Below are 18,798 nucleotides of genomic sequence, written 5' to 3' on the forward strand. Positions count from 1 at the left end.
GGGGGAAAAAACATCTGGGCACTAGAGAAGGAAAGATAGGAGAGGCTCTGGCAAAGGATCAGCTTTTTGTTACACCTCATCACAGAGGACAACAGGGGCTGTGAGGTGAAATGGCAAATCTGTAAAGGCTCTCCAAGGACTGAGTCCAACAAGTTTTGGGCATCTCACCTGCCAAGTGTGCATGGGGTGCTCTCTGGGTCAGAGCTGGCTGTGTAAGATGGCAGAATTCCCTGAACTAGGGCACGAGCTCAGTGGCACAGAGTCAGGAGGGTATTTTGCCTGTGAGCAGCAATGCAGGGATAAGTAGGAATGTGACAGCCCTTAACCTTTCTCTTGGGTAAAACCTGACAATTGCTGGGATCTGCTCAGAGGGGTCAAAGGTGCTGACCAGCATCTGTTAATTGCAAGTTGTCCTTTATTGGGATACTCCTGACTCTACAGTGCTGTAGATGGCTGGGACAGCTTCCAAGGAAAGCAGAGCAGATTTTGACACCTGTAGCTGAATGTCACTGCTTTTGCCCTATTTTGGCAAAAGACAACATCCTGTTACAGCTTCACTTTTGTCTGAGATGGGAACAGCCCATCACAAACCCTGAAATGAGTCTTTGTTCCAAGGCAGTGGTGCACTATCATGAAAGCTCATGAGGCCCTGGCACAGGTTGCCCAGAAAAGCTGTGGCTGCCCCATCCCTGGAAGTGTCCAAGGACAGCTTGGACGAGGCTTAGAGCAATCTGGTCTAGTGGTAGATGTCCCTGTCCATGGCAGGAGGGTTGGAGCAAGATGATTTTTAAGGTCCCTTCCAACCCAAACCATTCTGTGATTCTATGAAAGAATCTTGCGAACCCTCCACCCAACCAAGCCATCCTACCACTTAAAAATATTGGCCTAGCTCACCACACCCCTGCCATGCTGCAGCTCTTTCTGTATAAAACAACTCCTGTCCATAGTAGATTCTGGTTCCAAACCCCCCAGATTCTGAGTAAAAAGGATGGTGCTTTGTTTTTGCGAAACAGCAGTTACAGAGCCCAGGGGCCACCCTTCTGGCAGCGTTTTCCTCACTGGGGAAGTCTGCCTTCCCTCAAAGGAAGGAGCAGAATGCTTCTGGGAGCCTCCGTCCCTGAATAGTCTGCACCATCTGCTGGCATAAGAGAAGGACTGACTCACTAACCATGAATTCTGGGGACGCAGGCGACTTTGGGGAATAAAAAGTCCTGGCTCCAACCTGCAATTATGCATTTCTCCCAGTCTAAAAGGGGAAGAATGGCTGAAGATAATGCCTACCCCTCTAACCAGTGTAATGACACAGACCCTTCAAAAAGAGGCTGTAATTACAGGGCCAGGCAATTTTAACAAGTAAACCCACAAGAATTCAGCCCTACTATGAGGGCACAGCTCTAGCCCACAGGGAACATTTTAGCTTATTTATTTATACAGATTCATTCCTAACATTCAGAAATACCATTCCATGCCTTAGGTAAGTCTTGCCTTGGCTACTGTAACCTCCCCGAATGCCACCCTCTTGCACTGCAACCTCTGCATAATTTGGAACTCAAGTCTTTTGACGCCTCTGCCTTCCAGCTCCCCCTTCTACAAAGTTTTTTCCCTTGTTCTCAGTTTCCTGAACAGCTTGGTTCTTATTTCCTATTTTCTCTCCTGTTGCCATCACTCCTCCTCCAAGCTATTCTTGTCAAACTATTAATTTCATCTTATTTGACAGTACAGCAGCCCTCCATGACTGTGCTTCGCTCAACAAATTATCAGTTACACCAACCATAAGACTCTTTTTCACTCCACCGGCTTTCCAGAAGAGGCAGTTTGTAAAATGCAAAGTAATATTAATGTCTCTGCTCAGGAATTTCCACTTTGCATTGCTAAAGCTTTCATTTTGACTGAGCTGTACTCTGAAAAGACATGACTAGCACAGGGCGTCTGCTCTATCCATCTGCACCACTGGCTCAGAATATCAAATAAGTCTCAATATCTTTAATATTAGATGTATTTTTTCCTTACCAGAGCAAATTCATATCATCAGTACTTCCACAGCTGAAGTGAGCAATGTTCAGACAGCATATTGAACCCAAACCAGAACAACAGTAAAATGTTTGTATTGATTTAACAAAACTGATTTTGTTAGATGAGTTTAATGCACCATTTCAGGGATACCCTTCACCTACAGGAATAAAACTGGTCTTTCATAACATTCTATGCAACTACCACTCTGATTTAAACAGTTTAAAATGAAACCTATATTTAAACAGATGGGAGTTCATTTGAAGATAGAGACGAGACATAAAAACTTCTGTAGTGGTCCTTCCATAAAGGGCATTTTAATACCACAAATAAGGTTTCAAAAAGAGATGAAAACCACCAGAAAATATCTCCACAGCCAACACCCCCACTCCTGGGCCGAGGATGGTACATTAACAAGCACAAACATCTCTCTGCAGATGATTTCTCACAGAGCAAGCTGAGAAGCAGCTGAAAGCAGAGCTATTAGCCTTCTTGCTAGAAAGGGTCACCTTTGAAGCACTGACTAATCAAAGGGCAGACGACCTGGTTTGCTTTTCCAGCTTGCAAAACCAGCAGCTAATGCATCTCTAAACTCATCCTTTCCCCTTTGCTGAGTGCAGCACACTTGAGGAACTCCTCATTACCTGCCAGCAGCGAGCCTGGCAGCCCAAAGAGTTATCCCAGTTCAAGACTGGGGGCACTGACAGTACTGCCTACAATTTACTTCCAGCATTTCCAAGCAGACAAACAGCTGGATCAGGTTAGCTACGTGTCCAGTTAGCCCAGTATCCTGACTCTCCCAGTATCCAGTAACAAATGACTGTGGAGAAGAAAGCCAAGAATGACTAAGGACAAGGCAAACCAACTGTTCTCTGGTTGTACTGCCCAGCTGCTGAGTCTGATGTTACATCTGACCACTGTCAGCCTTCAGGGGACCTGTCTTCCACTAATTTGGTTTGGGTTGTTTTTTTTACCCTCAAATCTGTTTATCTTTCATATTCTGCAGAATCTAGTAATAATGAGTTTTACAATTTAATACTTATAAAAAATACACTCCCTTGATTTAAATGTGCACTGATGGGTGCTCCCCTTGAGTCTTCCATTGCAAATAATAATGAAACCCCTCTGCCCCTTCCCTTTCTCCAGATCATTTGTCATTCTGTAAGCTCCTACAAGATTCTCTTAATTAATCTTTTTTTAACAAGTCGTTGGCTTTTTAGCTTCTTTCTTTTTCGACAAAAACTTTAAGCCAATTATGTTAATGACTTCTTGTTAACTAGTAACTATCACTGGATACAAGCAGTTCAGAGCATCTTCCCCTTAACTGCCTTAAACAACAGAATCCTGCTTCCACTTTGTAAGTCTCTCCATTAGATCTTGGACATAAATCCATAAATCCATTAAACACTGCTGCATTAACCATACCTCTGAGACAAAAGAAATTCCCTGATGTGACATATGGCAAAACTGCTGGGATAAACGACTTGCTCAAACAGGGCAGGGAGCGTTTGCCTCTCCAGCCTTTGCTTTACCCACTACACTGCCCTGAGCACAGGGAGCACATTTGTCTTGGAAAAAAGGGTTAAAAAATTAGTGCAATTCAGTGGGAGAGTGGCAGCAGCGGAAAATGGGAGCAGAGCACTTTAAGAGAGCCCTGGGAAGCTGTAACCTGAAGCCTGCCGAAGGCTGGGCTGGGGGAAGCAGCAAAAAGCAGATGTGGCTGCACCAAACCCACACTGTCCTCGACTCGCACCCGCTGGGAGCCCCTGACAGCAGCGGCACAGAGGAGCCCGAGGTAAGGGGCAGCTCAGGGCAGCTCACCTGTGCCCACTGCCAGCGGTGAGGGGAGCACAGGGCAGGGGCTGAGGCTGGGGAGCTCTCAGAGCACCTGGGAAATGGGAAGAATGGTTCTCGTGCAGGTGCTAAAAGGTGTGATTCCCACCAAGAGACCTCACCAATGACTGGGAGCCACCAGCACCAGCTTTGCCTCCGGGGCTGAACTGCACTTGGGAACTGGGGTGGTTTTCTGCCTGCCATGCATCTGCCTTGCAGCTTTTTCTCTGCGATGGTAACAAGTTTGGTGACAGTCCAATCCTCTAGAGCTGGTAGCTGCAGGATGCTTCAGGAGTGCTGTGGGGTGGAACGAGCAGAGTGAGCAGTCTGAACTCATGGCTCATGTTTCACAGCACCTCTAAAGGCAGAAGCGTTTATAAACGATGTGAGACTTGTACCATTGTAGAGGGAAAGTAAAGTATTTCCTTTGCACCTGCAGGCCTTCACAAATCGACAACTCCCAGACACAAAGTACCTTCTCAGCTCGTTTCTCAAAGTTTTCTTCCTGTACCTTCCTGACTGTAACATCACACGCTGTTGCTCCTTCTCGTCTCTTTAAAGACAGCCACAGATTTTAATATCATGCCTGAAACATCCCACCTCTCTCCAACCAAATTCTTTTCTCTGCATTGCTGGCTGTGTGCTAAGAGAAATACAAATAGAATCCAGATGTTCAGGCCAATTCAAACGCAAAAGGCTTTGTCTTTTTAAAATGGAAATTGCTTTTTGGCAAAGTTTGAGAAATATGAAGCTGGTGACAGTACTGGCAAAAACAATACAATCTGCAAAACCAATCTCCGTTCTCGAGGTCCCAGGAGCTCAGTGTAGTTGGAAGCAGGGGTTGTGTTGAGGTTATTTTTTTTTTCTTCAGAAAAAAGGTTATGCTCCATGGAAAACCTTCATCTCTAGACTGGGCCAAATCTCTTCCTCTCAGCATGCAAGAATACAGCTTGGTGCAGGCATCCTCACAGAGCCCTCGCTAAGGCCTGTTTAACTGAGACTCACGCAGGGCTTCTGTCATCTCTCTTCCAGCATGGTGCCTGTTCACTGTAAAACTCTGCAGTGATAGGAGCAATCCCAACATTATATCCACTGTCATACCACCAAACGCACTGGTTTGTTCCAGATATTAAATTCCTCTTGATCCACATCTTCTGCACCAGAAACCTCATCTACTCAGCAGCTGGGATAGCAGCAGGTCGCAGGATGCAAGTGCACAGGGAAAAGAGGGTACCACTTCTGTGTTGCACTGACTGAACGCAGATGAAAACTTAAAACCTTCACTGTGGTGCCTTTTTCTCCATGGGAGAGCTGCCTCCAGAAGAAAAGACAGGAAAGGGAAACAGCGAACTGCCTTTCACTCTGCCTGAACTGAGTCCTGAACTGGGGCTGTTGTAGCCACGTGTATTTCTAGCAGCAGGCATGTTTTCTTTACAGCTGAAGTTAATCTGAAACACATGTTCTTTCTCTGATTTCTCTAGATGCCTGGATGACAAGGGTTAGTTAAATACAACCCTCTTCCTTTAATTTCTGGGAATCTATCTAAACATTGCTTCAGACCAGCCTCGGTGGCGTCTATTCTCGGGGGCATGACACTGCAGCAGCTCTGGTTTACCCACAGCAAAACCCTGGTTACTCACTGCCCTTTGGACCAGACAGATCTGTCTGGAAGGGCCACATATACCAGTACTGGAATGATGAAAAGTGGATTCCACAGAAGGAACTGCTCTGGGGAGTTTGGTACTTTTCTCCCACCTCTGTTAAAAAGATTGAATAAGTCAAGGTCTGTCTTTCACTTTTTCTCTAGATCTGGCCCAGCATTAGGTATTTACTCCTCCTCTCCTTATTGTCTTTAAGAAAACTCTTCTATTTTACTTGATCAAATTGCAAATAAGAAGCAAAGGATGCACACAGGCTGTGCAGCCTTTCAGGTACGTGCAGACACAAGAAACATGGCAAACTACTGACTGAGGCAGGTAACTTGTGTAGCAGAACAGTAACCAGTCAATGCTGTCTTCTGCCCTGTTAAACAATATGGATTTGGTACCTTTTATAAATGAAGACTTGAATTCTTTTAAGTCTCAAACTCAGAAGAAATGATTTGGTGCTTTTCTGGACCTTGGCACTCAGAAACTGCCAACATCAGTGTGGTTTGGGCCACACACATCTGCTTTTGTGCTCAGGCACACCCACAGTGTGTGCTTGCCCAATTTTAAAGTCACTGGGGCCAGGCTGGCTGGGTACTTCCAACTAGAGAACAAAACTTGGCTAAGATCAGGTGTGTGTTTCACAATTGGAAGGACAAGCAGCAGCATGTGTCACTGCAGTTCCTGTCACAATCAGGTACAGTGAATACTAGTGGTAGAGGTGTATTTGCTTGGTTGCTCAAACTCTCTCTGCCATGTTCTTACTCTGTAGGTTCAGGCATGCAGATTCCAGTGGTTCTCCTTTTCCTGGGTCTCTTAACTGTCCCAAGCAGAACCCAGAACTCAGCTACTGAGCAGGTGAGTAGGAGACAACAGGCAAAGAGTGAGGGAGAGATACTTGGAGCAGGTAATTTAATTTTAGAGAATCTTATGCAAGGATTAAGCACTACCCTCCTAAGTTACTAGGATTTTATTTAGCAGCATAATGAGACTAACTCCTGCTTTACCTAGATAAAACCACAGTAGTTACATCAGGGGATGACCACGAGGCAGAAATAGTGGATTTCAAATTCAGTGGTGCCTTTGGCTTTCCTGGGACACTTAAAGTAACTGTTCCCTCACTCACCTCCAAGATTAAGCCAGTATTTCTGTACATCACAGGAGAGTACCTGTACATTGTTTGCCTTTGACACGTTTATCACAACTGCGCCCGCCCTTGCAAACTGCAAGTCTAACCAAAGTGCTCCCTGTACCTGCCAGAACTCTGCCACCGCTGATGGAGCCAATGCTGGCGAGGAAGAGGAAGATCCATTCTACAAGACCCCTGTAAACAAGCTGGCAGCTGCAGTCTCCAACTTTGGCTACGACCTGTACCGCCAGCAGTCCAGCCGCACAGCCACCGCCAACGTGCTGCTGTCTCCCTTCAGCCTGGCTACTGCACTTTCTGGTCTCTCACTTGGTGAGTTCTTGCCCAGTTTCCTCACATACCATTTGGTTTGACAGGCTGTCCCTCACTGTTGTTGTTGTTGCTCTTGGCAGGTGCTGGAGAACGAACCGAAAATGTGATTTCTCGTGCTCTCTTCTACGATCTGCTCAACAAAGCTGAGGTCCATGACACTTACAAGGACCTCCTGAGCAGCGTGACTGGACCAGAGAAGAGCATGAAAAGTGCCTCCCGGATCATCTTGGAGAAAAGTAAAAGTCCTTCTTCCCCTCTCTTACATTTTACCTAAATAACTAGCAGCAGGTAGTTATTTAGGTGTGTGTATACACACACACACACACACGCACACTGAATAACACAGCACTAACAACTGTGGCTCTGACATCCTCCTGAGCCAGGATGCAGACAGTGCATGGAATGCTCTTGCTGCTTCAGAGAGCCTGGAGAGTTTGTGTGCACTTAAATAAAACACCAGACATGCACACAAAGACAACGGGGATGGAGCAGTTAACGTGCAAAAAGTCCTAAAAAGAAACTTGCTGAGAATTTTGCCTTCACTCCAGGCTGTCTGGCAGGTGTTGCTGGCTTCCAGGAACCACAGATCACATTTTCTATTTGTGATAACATTCAGCCATATTCCTTTGTTTAATTCCTTGCAGAGCTATTTTAAATGTCTGCTCTTGGCATGCAATAAACATCTGCTGAGAAAGCTAAGAGCTATCTTTTGGAACCTGCTGGTTCCAAGAATCCAATAGGTTGAGTAAGCTGTACCCATAAAGCAGGCTGGAGAAAGAAGAAAGGCTGATGTTGGAATAGCTGTGTCCAAGCCTTCGGTTCTTATCTCCTTTTTTCACTTTTCAGAAGAGAGTTATCCCACACTCCAGCACGGGTGGCTGTAGGATTTGGATCAGTTTCCTCGATGGGCCTGCAGTTATTCTTCTTCAAAGCAGGTTTCTGTATATACACAGCCACAGATATTTTTTGAGAGGCCTGCTGCTGGGTTTTGGATTGCAATGTGCTGCCTTGAGATTGTTTTGGTAAGGGAGCTTGCCGCAATATCCATGTTTTTGTTCCCCAGGACTCAGGGCAAAGCCTGGATTTTACAGCCAACTAGAGAAGTCCTACAAGATGCGTCTGAGGGCACTAAGTGGCAATACCCAGTTAGACCTGCAAGAAATCAACAACTGGGTCCGGCAGCAGACAAAGGGAAGGATTATGAGGTTCATGAAGGACATGCCCTCAGATGTCAGCATTCTCCTTGCTGGGGCTGCTCACTTCAAGGGTAAGAATGTTGTGTACTTGGATACAGAGAGAGTCCACTAAGCACGTGTGAGAAGAGGAATGCTCTCAGTTCCAATAAAGCAAACAGACTGCCAGAGTGTGAGAAGAAAGTGTTTGAGAACGTTTAGTAAAGAAGAAAAAACACACACTACCTGAACAGAAATAGTCCTGAGGGAAGAATTATTACTCTTAGGAAGCTGAGTCTTGATCTGTTTGCAGTAAGAGACCAGAGAAGAAAGTTTAAGCTCACAAAACTCCAGAATATCACCACTCAGGGAAGGCACAGCTCAGAGTGCTCTGAGCCTTTTTACCACTGTAGAGGGAATGGAAGGAGATACTAGAGAGCTGTTCTAAAACATGCTGTAAGCCAGTGTCCTGGAGAATTATTGCTTAGAGACAAGGAGCAAAATAAAGGGTGGGGAGAGAAGCACTTTATATGCATTGACACAACTGTTACCCTTTAAAATAGTTTTGTAATTACATAAGTAGACATCAACTTCCCAATAGCTACTCCACCCATACATACACTGTCTTGATTATTTATTTGCCATTTAGCCAATTCTCAGATGAAAAGGAGGGGCCAAAGATGGCAGTAAATCAGTAGCTCCAATCAGTCTATTTCTATCCCTGTTATGCCTCAACTCTTAAAGCTCAAATACTGTATATTAAAGCACAAGATTATTCAGCCACAGACATAAGCCTGGTTTCATATACTATTATTCCAGAAAATCCTCCCTTTTATATTTTAAAAAACAGGGACATGGAAAACCAAGTTTGACACCAAGAAGACTGCCCTGAAGGACTTCCATCTGGATGAGGACAGAACTGTGAAGGTGTCCATGATGTCAGACCCCAAAGCCATACTGCGATATGGCTTTGACTCAGAACTCAACTGCAAGGTCAGAGAGCAAATATTACATAAGATCTCCTAAACCTACTGAGGAGCAGGTTCAGCTACACCTACCTGTTAACCCATTCCAGAAGATAGCCTTGCTCTTCCCATCAGCTAGTTTTGCAATCCCTATTTTGAAAGGCAGTATGTTGATTCTTAGGATATCCTGCTTCTACATCAGCTATGTGACAAGCAGTGCATAATTTAAATAATGCCCAGGTCCTACCAGCCTGTATTGCTTGACTTAAAGTTGGGCAAGAAGGGCAGGGCAGACTCCTTAAAATTTTTCCATCTCTACCTCTTTCAACTAATCTTTCACTGTAGCATGAGCTCAAAGATGTTCTAGCTGAGAATCCCCCAGAGCAATGCTGCAGGATTCAACAGGTGAGAGAGCACTTGCCATATAACAGCAGGAAAAGTGCAGCATGGGTGGATGGAAAGCCTGGGGAAAAGCCAGAGGGGTCAGGAAGCATCATGTTGGATAAAAACAAACAGGAAGGAAGAACAAATGTTAACTGGAAAGGCTGACCAGGCACTCAAGATTCAGGACTGTGCCTGGTACAGAATGGGTAAAACTGTTTACAGTTGATGTGACCCTTTCTTCTTTCTCTCTTATCTCTGGCTTTGCAGATTGCCCAGCTGCCACTGACAGAGGGAATCAGTGCCATGTTCTTCCTGCCTACCAGGGTGACCCAAAATATGACTCTGATTGAGGAAAGCCTCACTTCAGAGTTTGTCCACGATGTAGACAAGGAGCTGAAGACAGTCCATGCTGTGCTAAGCTTGCCCAAACTGAAGCTGAACTATGAAGAGGCACTTGGCAGCACATTAAAGGAGACAAGTATGTACATCACACCCCCTTTACAGACTGCCAGGGCTTGAAGCAGTGGGCAAGTTGCTTCCTGCTCTCAGAAGAATATGAAGCTGGTGGGTTATTAGTTAGGTCAGTGTGTAGAGATTTCACCAGCAACTAAATCATCTTGCCCAGGACTCCTCAGCTTTTTATCGCATCTCTCCATCATGCTCATACAATGCTTCTGAGATTGAGGGGGTGAAGCTCAGTACAAACAGGTGTAAGCTGCTCCTCTCTGTATCCCCAGTAAACTCTGCCAGAGCAGCTCCGTGCCCTCCTGGATCACAGCATTAGCTGTACTGCTCCCCCACCCGCAATCCATGCTTTCTTTCAGCTAATGGAATTCTCTTTCTTTCCTCCAGGGCTCCAATCTCTTTTCACCTCACCTGACTTCACCAAGATTTCTGCCAAGCCTCTTAAGTTATCTCATGTGCAACACAAGGCAATGCTGGAGCTTAGTGAAGATGGGGAAAGATCCACACCAAATCCTGTGGCGAACGCTGCTCGTCTGACCTTCCCCATAGAATATCACGTGGACAGACCTTTCCTCCTTGTGCTGCGAGATGACACCACTGGAACCCTCCTCTTTATTGGCAAGATCCTGGATCCCAGGGGTGTTTAGATCCCATCACAATAATCTGCAATGGTAGGGCCCAAATGGAAAGGGTGGTATTGGGAGGGATACTGACTCCCTGCTCTGCTGCACAAAGACACAACTTGCAAATCTTATGCCTTCATGCTGCAATAAAAGAGCTTTTGCTATTAATCTCAGCAAGGCCCAGTATTCTCCCTTGAAAGATTGTCTGCCTACATCCTGTGCCTTCACTCCCAATTTCCCCAGTGAGCCACAATGCAGTTCTGTGTCCCAAAAGCAAGAAATACCTGGTGTATACTGCATTCTTCCCTATCCCGCTTTCCAACCTCACACCAGTTGTTGATACCGAATCCCTCATTACTGACAGACCTGTGCTGGAGCCCTCCAGGTTCTGCAGTGCCCCCTCTTATAGGCTGTAAGTTTGCACTTCCCAGCCTGCTGCCTCACCCCTCACAACTATTTACATTTGACACTGGCAAGAAAAGTGCTTCACAGTATTAAAAATAGAAGGCAGTGTGCTCTGGATGACTGTACGTTCATAATGCTCAGGGTACCACACAGGGGAGAGTCACACTTCATACACAAGCAACTCAAACATTTGCTTCCAACCCACACACAGAAATTATACAACAGCCTCTATTCCCACCGTACCACACACAGACCTCTCACGTTAGAATTGGTCATTTTATTTACAACAGCCTCACTAAAGAGCATTTCTGATTTCATTCAAGTTGCTGTTACACGATTTTCTAGCTTGTACTACATGACTACCTTACCACATGACACTTAGCTTTGATGAAAGATCACATTGCAGCTTCCTTTGACAGGGAAATTAAGTCCTCTGAAGGATGCTTCTGGGAAGCTCTGACAGACAGGTCTTCATCTCTTGTAGTTCCTGGATCTGAGCACTCTGAGGACCACAGTGCACTGACAAAATCTCCTCTGCTCTTTGAATTGTGCTCAGAGCTTCAGAAACTGCAAATCTGAAATAGGAAGATAATAGCAGAGTATGCAAAATACTTAATTCAGCTTCTTGACTTCCACAACCTTTAAGCTCTTTCTAACAAAAACCTAAACCTGTTCATGGGTACAGATCCCACCCTCCCCTGCCTTTCAGCACCAGGCAAATCATGTGCAACTTCAGCTGCAAAGGGAGGATGAGGGGGAGGAAAAGGTAAGGAGATGGACAAAAACTGAAAACATTATCTCTGAGTATAGTACCCCCTATTTCCTCACTGTGGCTCCCACCAAAATTAATTCAGTTAAAGGGAGGTGTTGTGAGAAGCTTTTCAGAAGCAGTCCAGGGATTTCCTTGACAGTAAAGCAAGAGGATTTCATTCTCTCCTTTGAGAAGATGTCAGCAACATTACACAACTGAGGTATAAACACCAAGGGTGATGAGTTGTCAGAATAAAATGATTGGACAGGGAATAAACTGAGCCAAGGAGAAGCGAAAAATAGACAGGCAAAAGCAGAGAAAACAGGTCCAAAGAGAGCTGCGAGGAATAAGGGAACCCCAGTGGGGTTAAGGAACTTGCACTTGTGTAATGGCCCACTTTGTTACCTGTGCCAGATTGCCCAGTGTCCTGTGAGACACCCTCAGGGTGTCGAGGACCACCTGCCATGATACTGTGTCAGACACACAGGAGTGGTGCAGGGAAGGGACAGAGGATGAAACCAAACTTACCCATTGAAGAGAATTTGTGCCAGCTTGAAGAGTTCATGACCTGTTTCTACACTTGATGGCCCATGATGCATTTCCACAATCCCAATACTCTTCTTCAGGTGTCTGGCTGCTTCCTGCCACTTCCCTGATGGAAAACCAAACCAAAACAAAAAATGAGAAATGAATAAATATTTTCTAGAGCTATCACCACCCAAAGAATCTGACAGCATTATGCACAATGTGATGAACTATGTCCACAGCATTCTTGGGAGGCTGCTGAACTCAGAACCAGGGCAGGCAATCTAGAAGAACATGAGATGACATTATTGTTCACTGGCTCCTAGGAACATAGTCTTGGTCTTTCTGAGAGCCCTGCTGTCAAAACTAGGGAAAAAAATGCAAGGGCCAGTCTGAGAAAAGGCTAGTCATGTTAAATTCAAAGTTCAGAAAACATGGGATAATGGGAAGACAACACCATACCAAGAGTAGCATAGACCTGTGCCAGATGATCCTCCATTTCTCCCATCAGCAAATGCTCTGGAGATAAGAAGTTTCCAGCATCCATTTGACACTTCAGGAGCATTTTGATAGCCTGATCTATAATGAAACAGGTTACAAAATTCATCCTATGGCCAGTCTCCAGCTGTCCATGATCCATGAAGTAAAATCAATCTGATCTCATCTTTGCATCTTACACAGGTAATTGGGATTTGGTTGGGATTCAACTCTGCTTATTCTACCCCAGTGTAGGCCCAACTCACCCCAGGAAAGCAAGGCCCGGGAATGCCTAACTCCAATGTTACCCTGACTTCTTTTTTATTTAATTACTTTATTATGGGACAATGTGTGACTTAGATTAATACCCGGATCAGGGGTATAAAAAACCTAAAGGTGAAGTCCCCAGGGACACCAGGCCACATGCCATAAGACCCCAAAGGCATGAGCAACAGTGCCATCTCATGGCTACAGCTTTGTGTCCCAACCTGTACTCCTCAGCTCCTGACCTTAGAGCAGAAAGCTGAGCCTTACCAGCCTTCCTGTCCCTCAGTAGGTCTAAAGCTTTCTTGATCTGTTGCTGAAGGTCCTGTAAACGGCGTGACAGGTTCTCTCTGCTGACTGAGGTTGCACAAGCTTCATTTGAACAACAAAGCAGGTCTTCTTCCCCCTATGGAAATCATCCCTGTGATCATTCCTGCTCACGTTCAACTCAGCACTTACTTTCCATCTCCATTAGCTCTGTATTGTTTTATAGAGATGCTAAATTGTTTTTCAGTTGTATTCATTAAACAAAGTGACTTTTTCGTAAAGTGCTATTAGCTTATTTGATTTTATAAGAAACAGTGAGATACTGGCATGACTCTACAGTAGCTTTTGCCTGCTGAGCAGGGATTGAACTGAGGCCTTTAACTCTTGGCTTTCCCAGAGACCCAAACCTTACACACTCCAGTTAAGTTCCACAGTTATAACTATGGGAGAACTACCTGCATTGGAGCCTGGCAGCTGGGACAGCAGAATGAGTTTCTCATGGACACCACGCTCTTGACATCAGACTCTAACTCATCAAGGCATGCCCGACAGTGACACTCAAAGAAATACTGTCTGAGAAGCTGTTGTCTCTCAGCAGCTCCCATCCTACATTGGTGAGGCCCTGAAAAGGAATGGCAAGGGTAGAAATCTCTAAACAGGTACAGTTCTTAATATCAGAGTAAATGGATCTTGGTTATAATTGAGACCACATATGTTTTGGAGAGGACATAGCTGGAGACTGAAAATCCAACAGTGGGCTCAAGTGATAAAATTTCGTGTTGATATCTTTGGTCAAGGCTGATACACAAAAAAAGGCTCCAGCAACATTATGGTATTATGGTATTAATATCCACCAGAATGCCAAGGAATGATGTCTGTGCCTTGAGACAAACCCAGAGTTAATGCTTACCATAGCAATGGAAGATCTCTTGGCCCCTTGGGATTGGCTGCGATGCCCTGACAGTGGCAGCTGTCCCACTGAATGACACGCTGGTGTTGGGACAGCACGAGTGGTTCAGGAGGCTGAGGACAGGAAAGAAGGCTGTCGCCAGGCGCACGGGCTTCTTATTTACAACAGCACCATCTCCGGGCCCTGGAGACAGAGGAAGAACAGGCAGGTTGGGAATGGATGCTCACAAACCCACGCAACTTCTGCAATGAGCGCCGTGACCGATCGCAGACAGCAGCAGGAAGGTTCCCGGTATATTGCTGCAATAAATAATAGTGAAACACGCTCTGCATGTGCACCAAAGAACAGGCCAGCGTGGGACAGGCCATTAAATTTTAAGCAAGTCATTTTCATCTGCAGTGGGAGCTTTTTACAGCTGATAATTCAATCTCTTCACATCACACAAGCTAGATGAGCAAGGACAGGACGGTTCTGGGCTCCTCAGTATGAGAAAGACAAGAAGCTACCGGAGAGGGTCCAGCAGAAGCCATAAAGATGCAGAGGGGTCTGGAGCATCTCTCTTATGAGGAGAGACTGAGGGAGGTGGGCCTGGTTAGTCCAGAGAAGACTGAGAGGGGACAATAAATATAAATATCTCAAAGGTGGGTGACAGGAGGATGGTGCCAGACTCTTTTCAGTGGTGCCCAGTGCCAGGACAAGGAGCAACGGCCATGAAATAAAACACAAGAAGTTCCATATGAGGAAGACCTTCCTTCCACTGAGGGTGGCAGAGCACTGGAACTGCCCAGGGAAGGTGTGCAGTCTCCCTGTCTGGAGACATTCCAAACCCACCTGGACATGTTCCTGTGTCACCTGCTCCAGGTGACCCTGCTTTGGCAGGGGGGGTTGGACTGAGTGATCTCCAGAGGTGCCTTCCAACCTTAACAATTCTGAGATTCTGTGACAAGAGAGAAGGACTTAAAAGCTTTTATCTTACCCAACTCCTGCATTACAGTGATGGCTTGTGCATTACACTGCAGCTGCAACATGTGTCTCAGCATCGCTTCTGCCACAGTCTTCAGCTCTGGAGACAATTCATCCGAGGTTTGTTCAGATGTCTTTGTTTTGGGCCACTGCTCAGATGATTCCTGATTCAAAACAGCAGCATGTAGGCCAGCCTCTTGCAGCTGTTTGCATATGGCTACTACACTCAGCATGCAGAGGAACTTGTGTTCAGGGCTGTGCTGCTCAGTGTGGGGCAAAAGGTGGAACACAGCTTGGTAAGAACTGTGATACTGACCACTGTCGTCACAACCAGGGATACCTCTGGTACCAGCTCCTGGCTCTGGTGTCTCACTGAGACATTTGCACCCTGCTTTGGAGTTATGAGGGTCCTTGTCCCCGCTGTGGGACCATTCCACCAGCCTGTTAACCTCTGCAAATCCTGCCAGTAGAACAGTCCTCAAGGCCACGTGGCAGAAGACGCCCAACGTGAGAAGCAGCGCTCCCAGGGAACACTCTGTCCTGTGGTACTGCTCCCATGCCATGTCTGCACAGTCCTGGCTGCAGTACTTTGCATAACTGCACCCCCGACAAGGCACTGAGGCCAAGAGCTGCCTCAGACAACGGTGGCAATAAAGATCTGCATTAGTGACCCGAGTGTCCCACGCTGTTTCACTGTCCTGCAGAGGAAGGCTCTCCCCAGGGCAGAGCACACTTACAAAGGCCTCCTCTTTCAACAGGCTCTGTCCTGGCATGATGTCCTGGGAGGCCACCAAGTGTCGTCCTCTCTCTGTATCAAAATTCAAGCTCAAAGATGAAGATGCGCCTGAAATACCGTCATTCTCTTCCCAGATCTCTGACTTCCCTTGCATGTCACCACGTGCTTCTTGTGCAGGCTCTGGACACCTCTCTTTCTCATGTAATTTAACCTTCAGCTGACTTAATTTTTTTAACAGTGTCTGGTGTGTAGGACTAGTCATGAGCCCATCCATATGGATTTTACTCTCCACCACACTGAGGGCGTCTGCTGCATCCTGTAACCTCCCCAGGCACAGCAGACACTCAGCTTTCCGTAGCAAGACCTTGGGCAGCAGCCTGTCTGGATAGCCATGGCTTTCAGCTCTGGCAATGTCTTCCAAACAAACCTAGGAACAAAGAGAAGACCTTCTAAGTGTACTTGAAAACCAGCTGAGACTCGTGCTCTTATATTCTCATTAAAATATTCTGTATGTTAATCAGCAAATTCCATGTGCATAGCCAATCTGTGGCCCAAATAAGGGCTCCCGACATAAGAAGAAGGACGGGAGGAACCCTTCAGAAAGTTGAAATAATGGATGTTTCAAGCACAGCTTGGGAAACACATCTGATCTACAGACTCTAGTTCTAACAACAAAATACCTGTTCTTGGGAGGTTTGCAGAGCACCCACCTGAACCCTGTGTGCAAACACTGTGCTATAACACCTCAGAGGGTCTGTGGGCTCTTCCTTGTCCCAATCCCCTCTCTTACAGAATCACAGAATCATTAAGGTTGGAAAAAACCTCTAAGATCATTGAATCCAACCGTTAACCCAGCACTGCCAAGCCCACCACTAACCCATGTCCCCAGGAGCAACATCTACACAGTTTTTTAACACTTCCAGGGATGGTGACACCACCACTGCCCTTGGCAGCCTATTCCAGGGTTTGACAACCCTTTTTGGGAGCAAATCGTTCCAAATATCTAACCTAAACCTCTCCTGGAGCAACTTGAGGCCATTTCCTCTTGTCCTGTCACTTGCTACTTGGAAAAAGAGATTGACCCCCACCTGGTTACAACTTCCTTTCAGGGAGTTGTAGAAAGCAAGAAGGTCCCCCCTGGGCCTCTTTTTCTCCAGCCAGAGCCCCCTCCAGGTGCTCCTCATCAGACTTGTGCTCCAGACCCTTCCCCAGCTCCGCTGCCCTTCTCTGGACACATTTCTACACACCTCTTGCTACACAGGAGGGCTCAGCCCACCCTGTGGGAGTTTGGCCTTGCTTGGGGGCACCCAGGAGCATGGGTGATGGGTGCTTCCTACCGCTTACCTCAAAGTGCTCCAGGTGGAAGAGGGCGGCGGAGCGGTTGGCGAAGCAGACGGACACCTCAGGGCTGCTGGGGAGCTCGTGGGATGCTGCCTGTGGGGACCAGAGAACTGCTGCTGCCTCAGGGATCCCTCACAGGACCCTCTCAGCAGGGGTTGTGGGACCCCCTTCCTGGGGATCCCCTCATGGGACCCCTTTGACCATGATGGGGGTGTAGGACTCCCTCACGAAGGATCCCCTCATGGGACGCTTTTGTCTGCGAGGGGCTGCGGGACCCCTTCCCTGGGGATCCCCTCACAGGACCCCTTCAACCATGAGGGGCTGCAGGAGCCCCTCCCCGGGGATCTCCTCATGGAAGCCCTTCGGCCATGAGGGGCTGTGGGACCCCCTCCCCAAGGATCCCCTCACGGGAGCCCTTCAGCCATGAGGGAGGAGCTGCTCCGGGGGCTGCCCCACCACACCCACCTTTGAATAGAGCCTCAGGGCCATCTGGTACCGCCGGTGGCCGAATTCCCGGTTTCCCTGCTCCCTGTAGAAGCTTGCAGCCTCTGGCTCCTTGCCCGTGCGCACTCTCTGGCACAACCGCACCAGGGCCACCTCTTCTTCCTCAGTCCTGCAGGACACAGGGGTCAGCGCCACAGAATCACAGGATGGGTCAGGGACCACACTGGGAGGGACCACAGTGGCTCATCTGGTCCAACCAGGGTCATCCCAGAGCACCTGGCACAGGATTGCAGCCAGGCAGTTTTGGAGTATCTCCAGTGAGGAGGACTCAACACCCTCTGTGGGTAACCTGTTCCAGTGCATGGTCACTGCACAGTAAAGAAGTTCTTCCTCATATTCACAGAATCACAGAATCAATTAGGTTGGGAAAGACCTCCGAGATCGTGTCCAACCTACAACCACCTTGTCAACCAGACCACGGCACCAAGTGCCACGTCCAGTCGTTCCTTAAGCACCTCCAGGGATGATTCCACCACCTCCAGGGCAGCTCATTCCAGTGTCTAATCACCCTTCATCAGAAGAAATTCTTCCTAATGTCCAACCTAAACTTCCCCTGGCACAGCTTAAGACTATGCCTGCTTGTCCTACCTCTAGTTGCCTGAGAGAAGAGACTGATCCCTCCTTTCAGGTAGAAACGTGGAATTTTCCCTAGTTAGAACGTCCTGGACATCAGTTTCTGCCCGTTGTCCTCTGTCCTATTGCCCAGCATCCCCGAGCAGAGCCCGGTCCATCCTCTGACACCCCCCTCTAGATATATATACACATTAATGAGGTCCTCTCTCAGCCGTCTCTTCTCGAGGCTAGACAGCCCCAGCTCCCTCAGCCTTTCCTCACACCAGAGATGCTGCAGCCCCGCAGTCACCCTCGTTGCCCTGCGCTGTTCCCGCTCCAGGAGCTCCATGTCCCTCTCGCACCGCGTCCCGCCCAGCCCGCGGCTCACCGGAGCAGGTCGCAGCCCAGGCGCACCGCGTCGTGAAGCGAAGCCGCCGCCAGCCGCTCCCGCAGCGGCGGGTCCAGCTCGGCCCAGCGCCGGGCGAGCAATCCCCGCCACTCCGGCCCCGGCAGCGCCATCTCCGGCCCCGCCGCTCCGCCACCAAC

General features: G+C 47.5%; 2 protein-coding genes across 3 annotated transcripts; one reads left to right on the forward strand and one right to left on the reverse strand.

Moving 5' to 3' along the window:
• The first annotated feature begins 3,476 nt into the window (after positions 1-3,476).
• SERPINF1 (serpin family F member 1) lies at positions 3,477-10,730 on the forward strand. Its single transcript, XM_027725977.2, has 8 exons — positions 3,477-3,805; positions 6,262-6,347; positions 6,750-6,948; positions 7,029-7,184; positions 8,012-8,215; positions 8,971-9,113; positions 9,737-9,947; positions 10,322-10,730. The coding sequence occupies exons 2-8, from the start codon at positions 6,270-6,272 to the stop codon at positions 10,579-10,581; spliced, it is 1,251 nt and encodes a 416-aa protein (XP_027581778.1). The 5' UTR covers positions 3,477-3,805; positions 6,262-6,269; the 3' UTR covers positions 10,582-10,730.
• Positions 10,731-11,219: 489 nt separating this feature from the next.
• SMYD4 (SET and MYND domain containing 4) lies at positions 11,220-18,771 on the reverse strand. 2 transcript variants are annotated; one of them, XM_027725975.2, is made up of 10 exons: positions 18,641-18,771; positions 17,662-17,809; positions 17,200-17,289; positions 15,133-16,282; positions 14,157-14,339; positions 13,702-13,868; positions 13,250-13,385; positions 12,701-12,817; positions 12,242-12,365; positions 11,220-11,537 (listed from the first exon to the last, which is right to left on the reverse strand). In XM_027725975.2, exons 1-10 carry the CDS (start codon positions 18,769-18,771, stop codon positions 11,387-11,389), a joined length of 2,397 nt encoding a protein of 798 aa, XP_027581776.2. In that variant the 3' UTR covers positions 11,220-11,386. The 2 variants fall into 2 exon arrangements, with proteins under 2 accessions (XP_027581776.2, XP_039245220.1); XM_039389286.1 differs by lacking the exon at positions 11,220-11,537 and having other exon boundaries at positions 12,248-12,365; positions 12,717-12,817.
• Between the last annotated feature and the right edge of the window lie 27 nt (positions 18,772-18,798).

This window comes from Pipra filicauda, unplaced genomic scaffold (genome assembly GCF_003945595.2).
Source record: "Pipra filicauda isolate LSUMZ 115617 unplaced genomic scaffold, ASM394559v2 scaffold71_size5581439_pilon, whole genome shotgun sequence".
In the NCBI taxonomy this organism is placed as follows: domain Eukaryota; kingdom Metazoa; phylum Chordata; class Aves; order Passeriformes; family Pipridae; genus Pipra; species Pipra filicauda.

What these genes read in the sequence shown, in the direction of transcription:
- SERPINF1 (XM_027725977.2), top strand. Translation starts at nt 6,270, where the DNA reads ATGCAGATTCCAGTGGTTCTCCTTTTCCTGGGTCTCTTAACTGTCCCA. An exon ending in TGGGGCTGCTCACTTCAAGG is followed by an intron (nt 8,216 to 8,970) that starts GTAAGAATGTTG and finishes TTTAAAAAACAG; the next exon opens with GGACATGGAAAACCAAGTTT. An exon ending in ACTCAGAACTCAACTGCAAG is followed by an intron (nt 9,114 to 9,736) that starts GTCAGAGAGCAA and finishes CTGGCTTTGCAG; the next exon opens with ATTGCCCAGCTGCCACTGAC.
- SMYD4 (XM_027725975.2), bottom strand. Translation starts at nt 18,771, where the DNA reads ATGGCGCTGCCGGGGCCGGAGTGGCGGGGATTGCTCGCCCGGCGCTGG. An exon ending in CCCTGAGGCTCTATTCAAAG is followed by an intron (nt 17,290 to 17,661) that starts GTGGGTGTGGTG and finishes TGGTCCCCACAG; the next exon opens with GCAGCATCCCACGAGCTCCC. An exon ending in CACTGTAATGCAGGAGTTGG is followed by an intron (nt 14,340 to 15,132) that starts GTAAGATAAAAG and finishes CTCTGTCTCCAG; the next exon opens with GGCCCGGAGATGGTGCTGTT.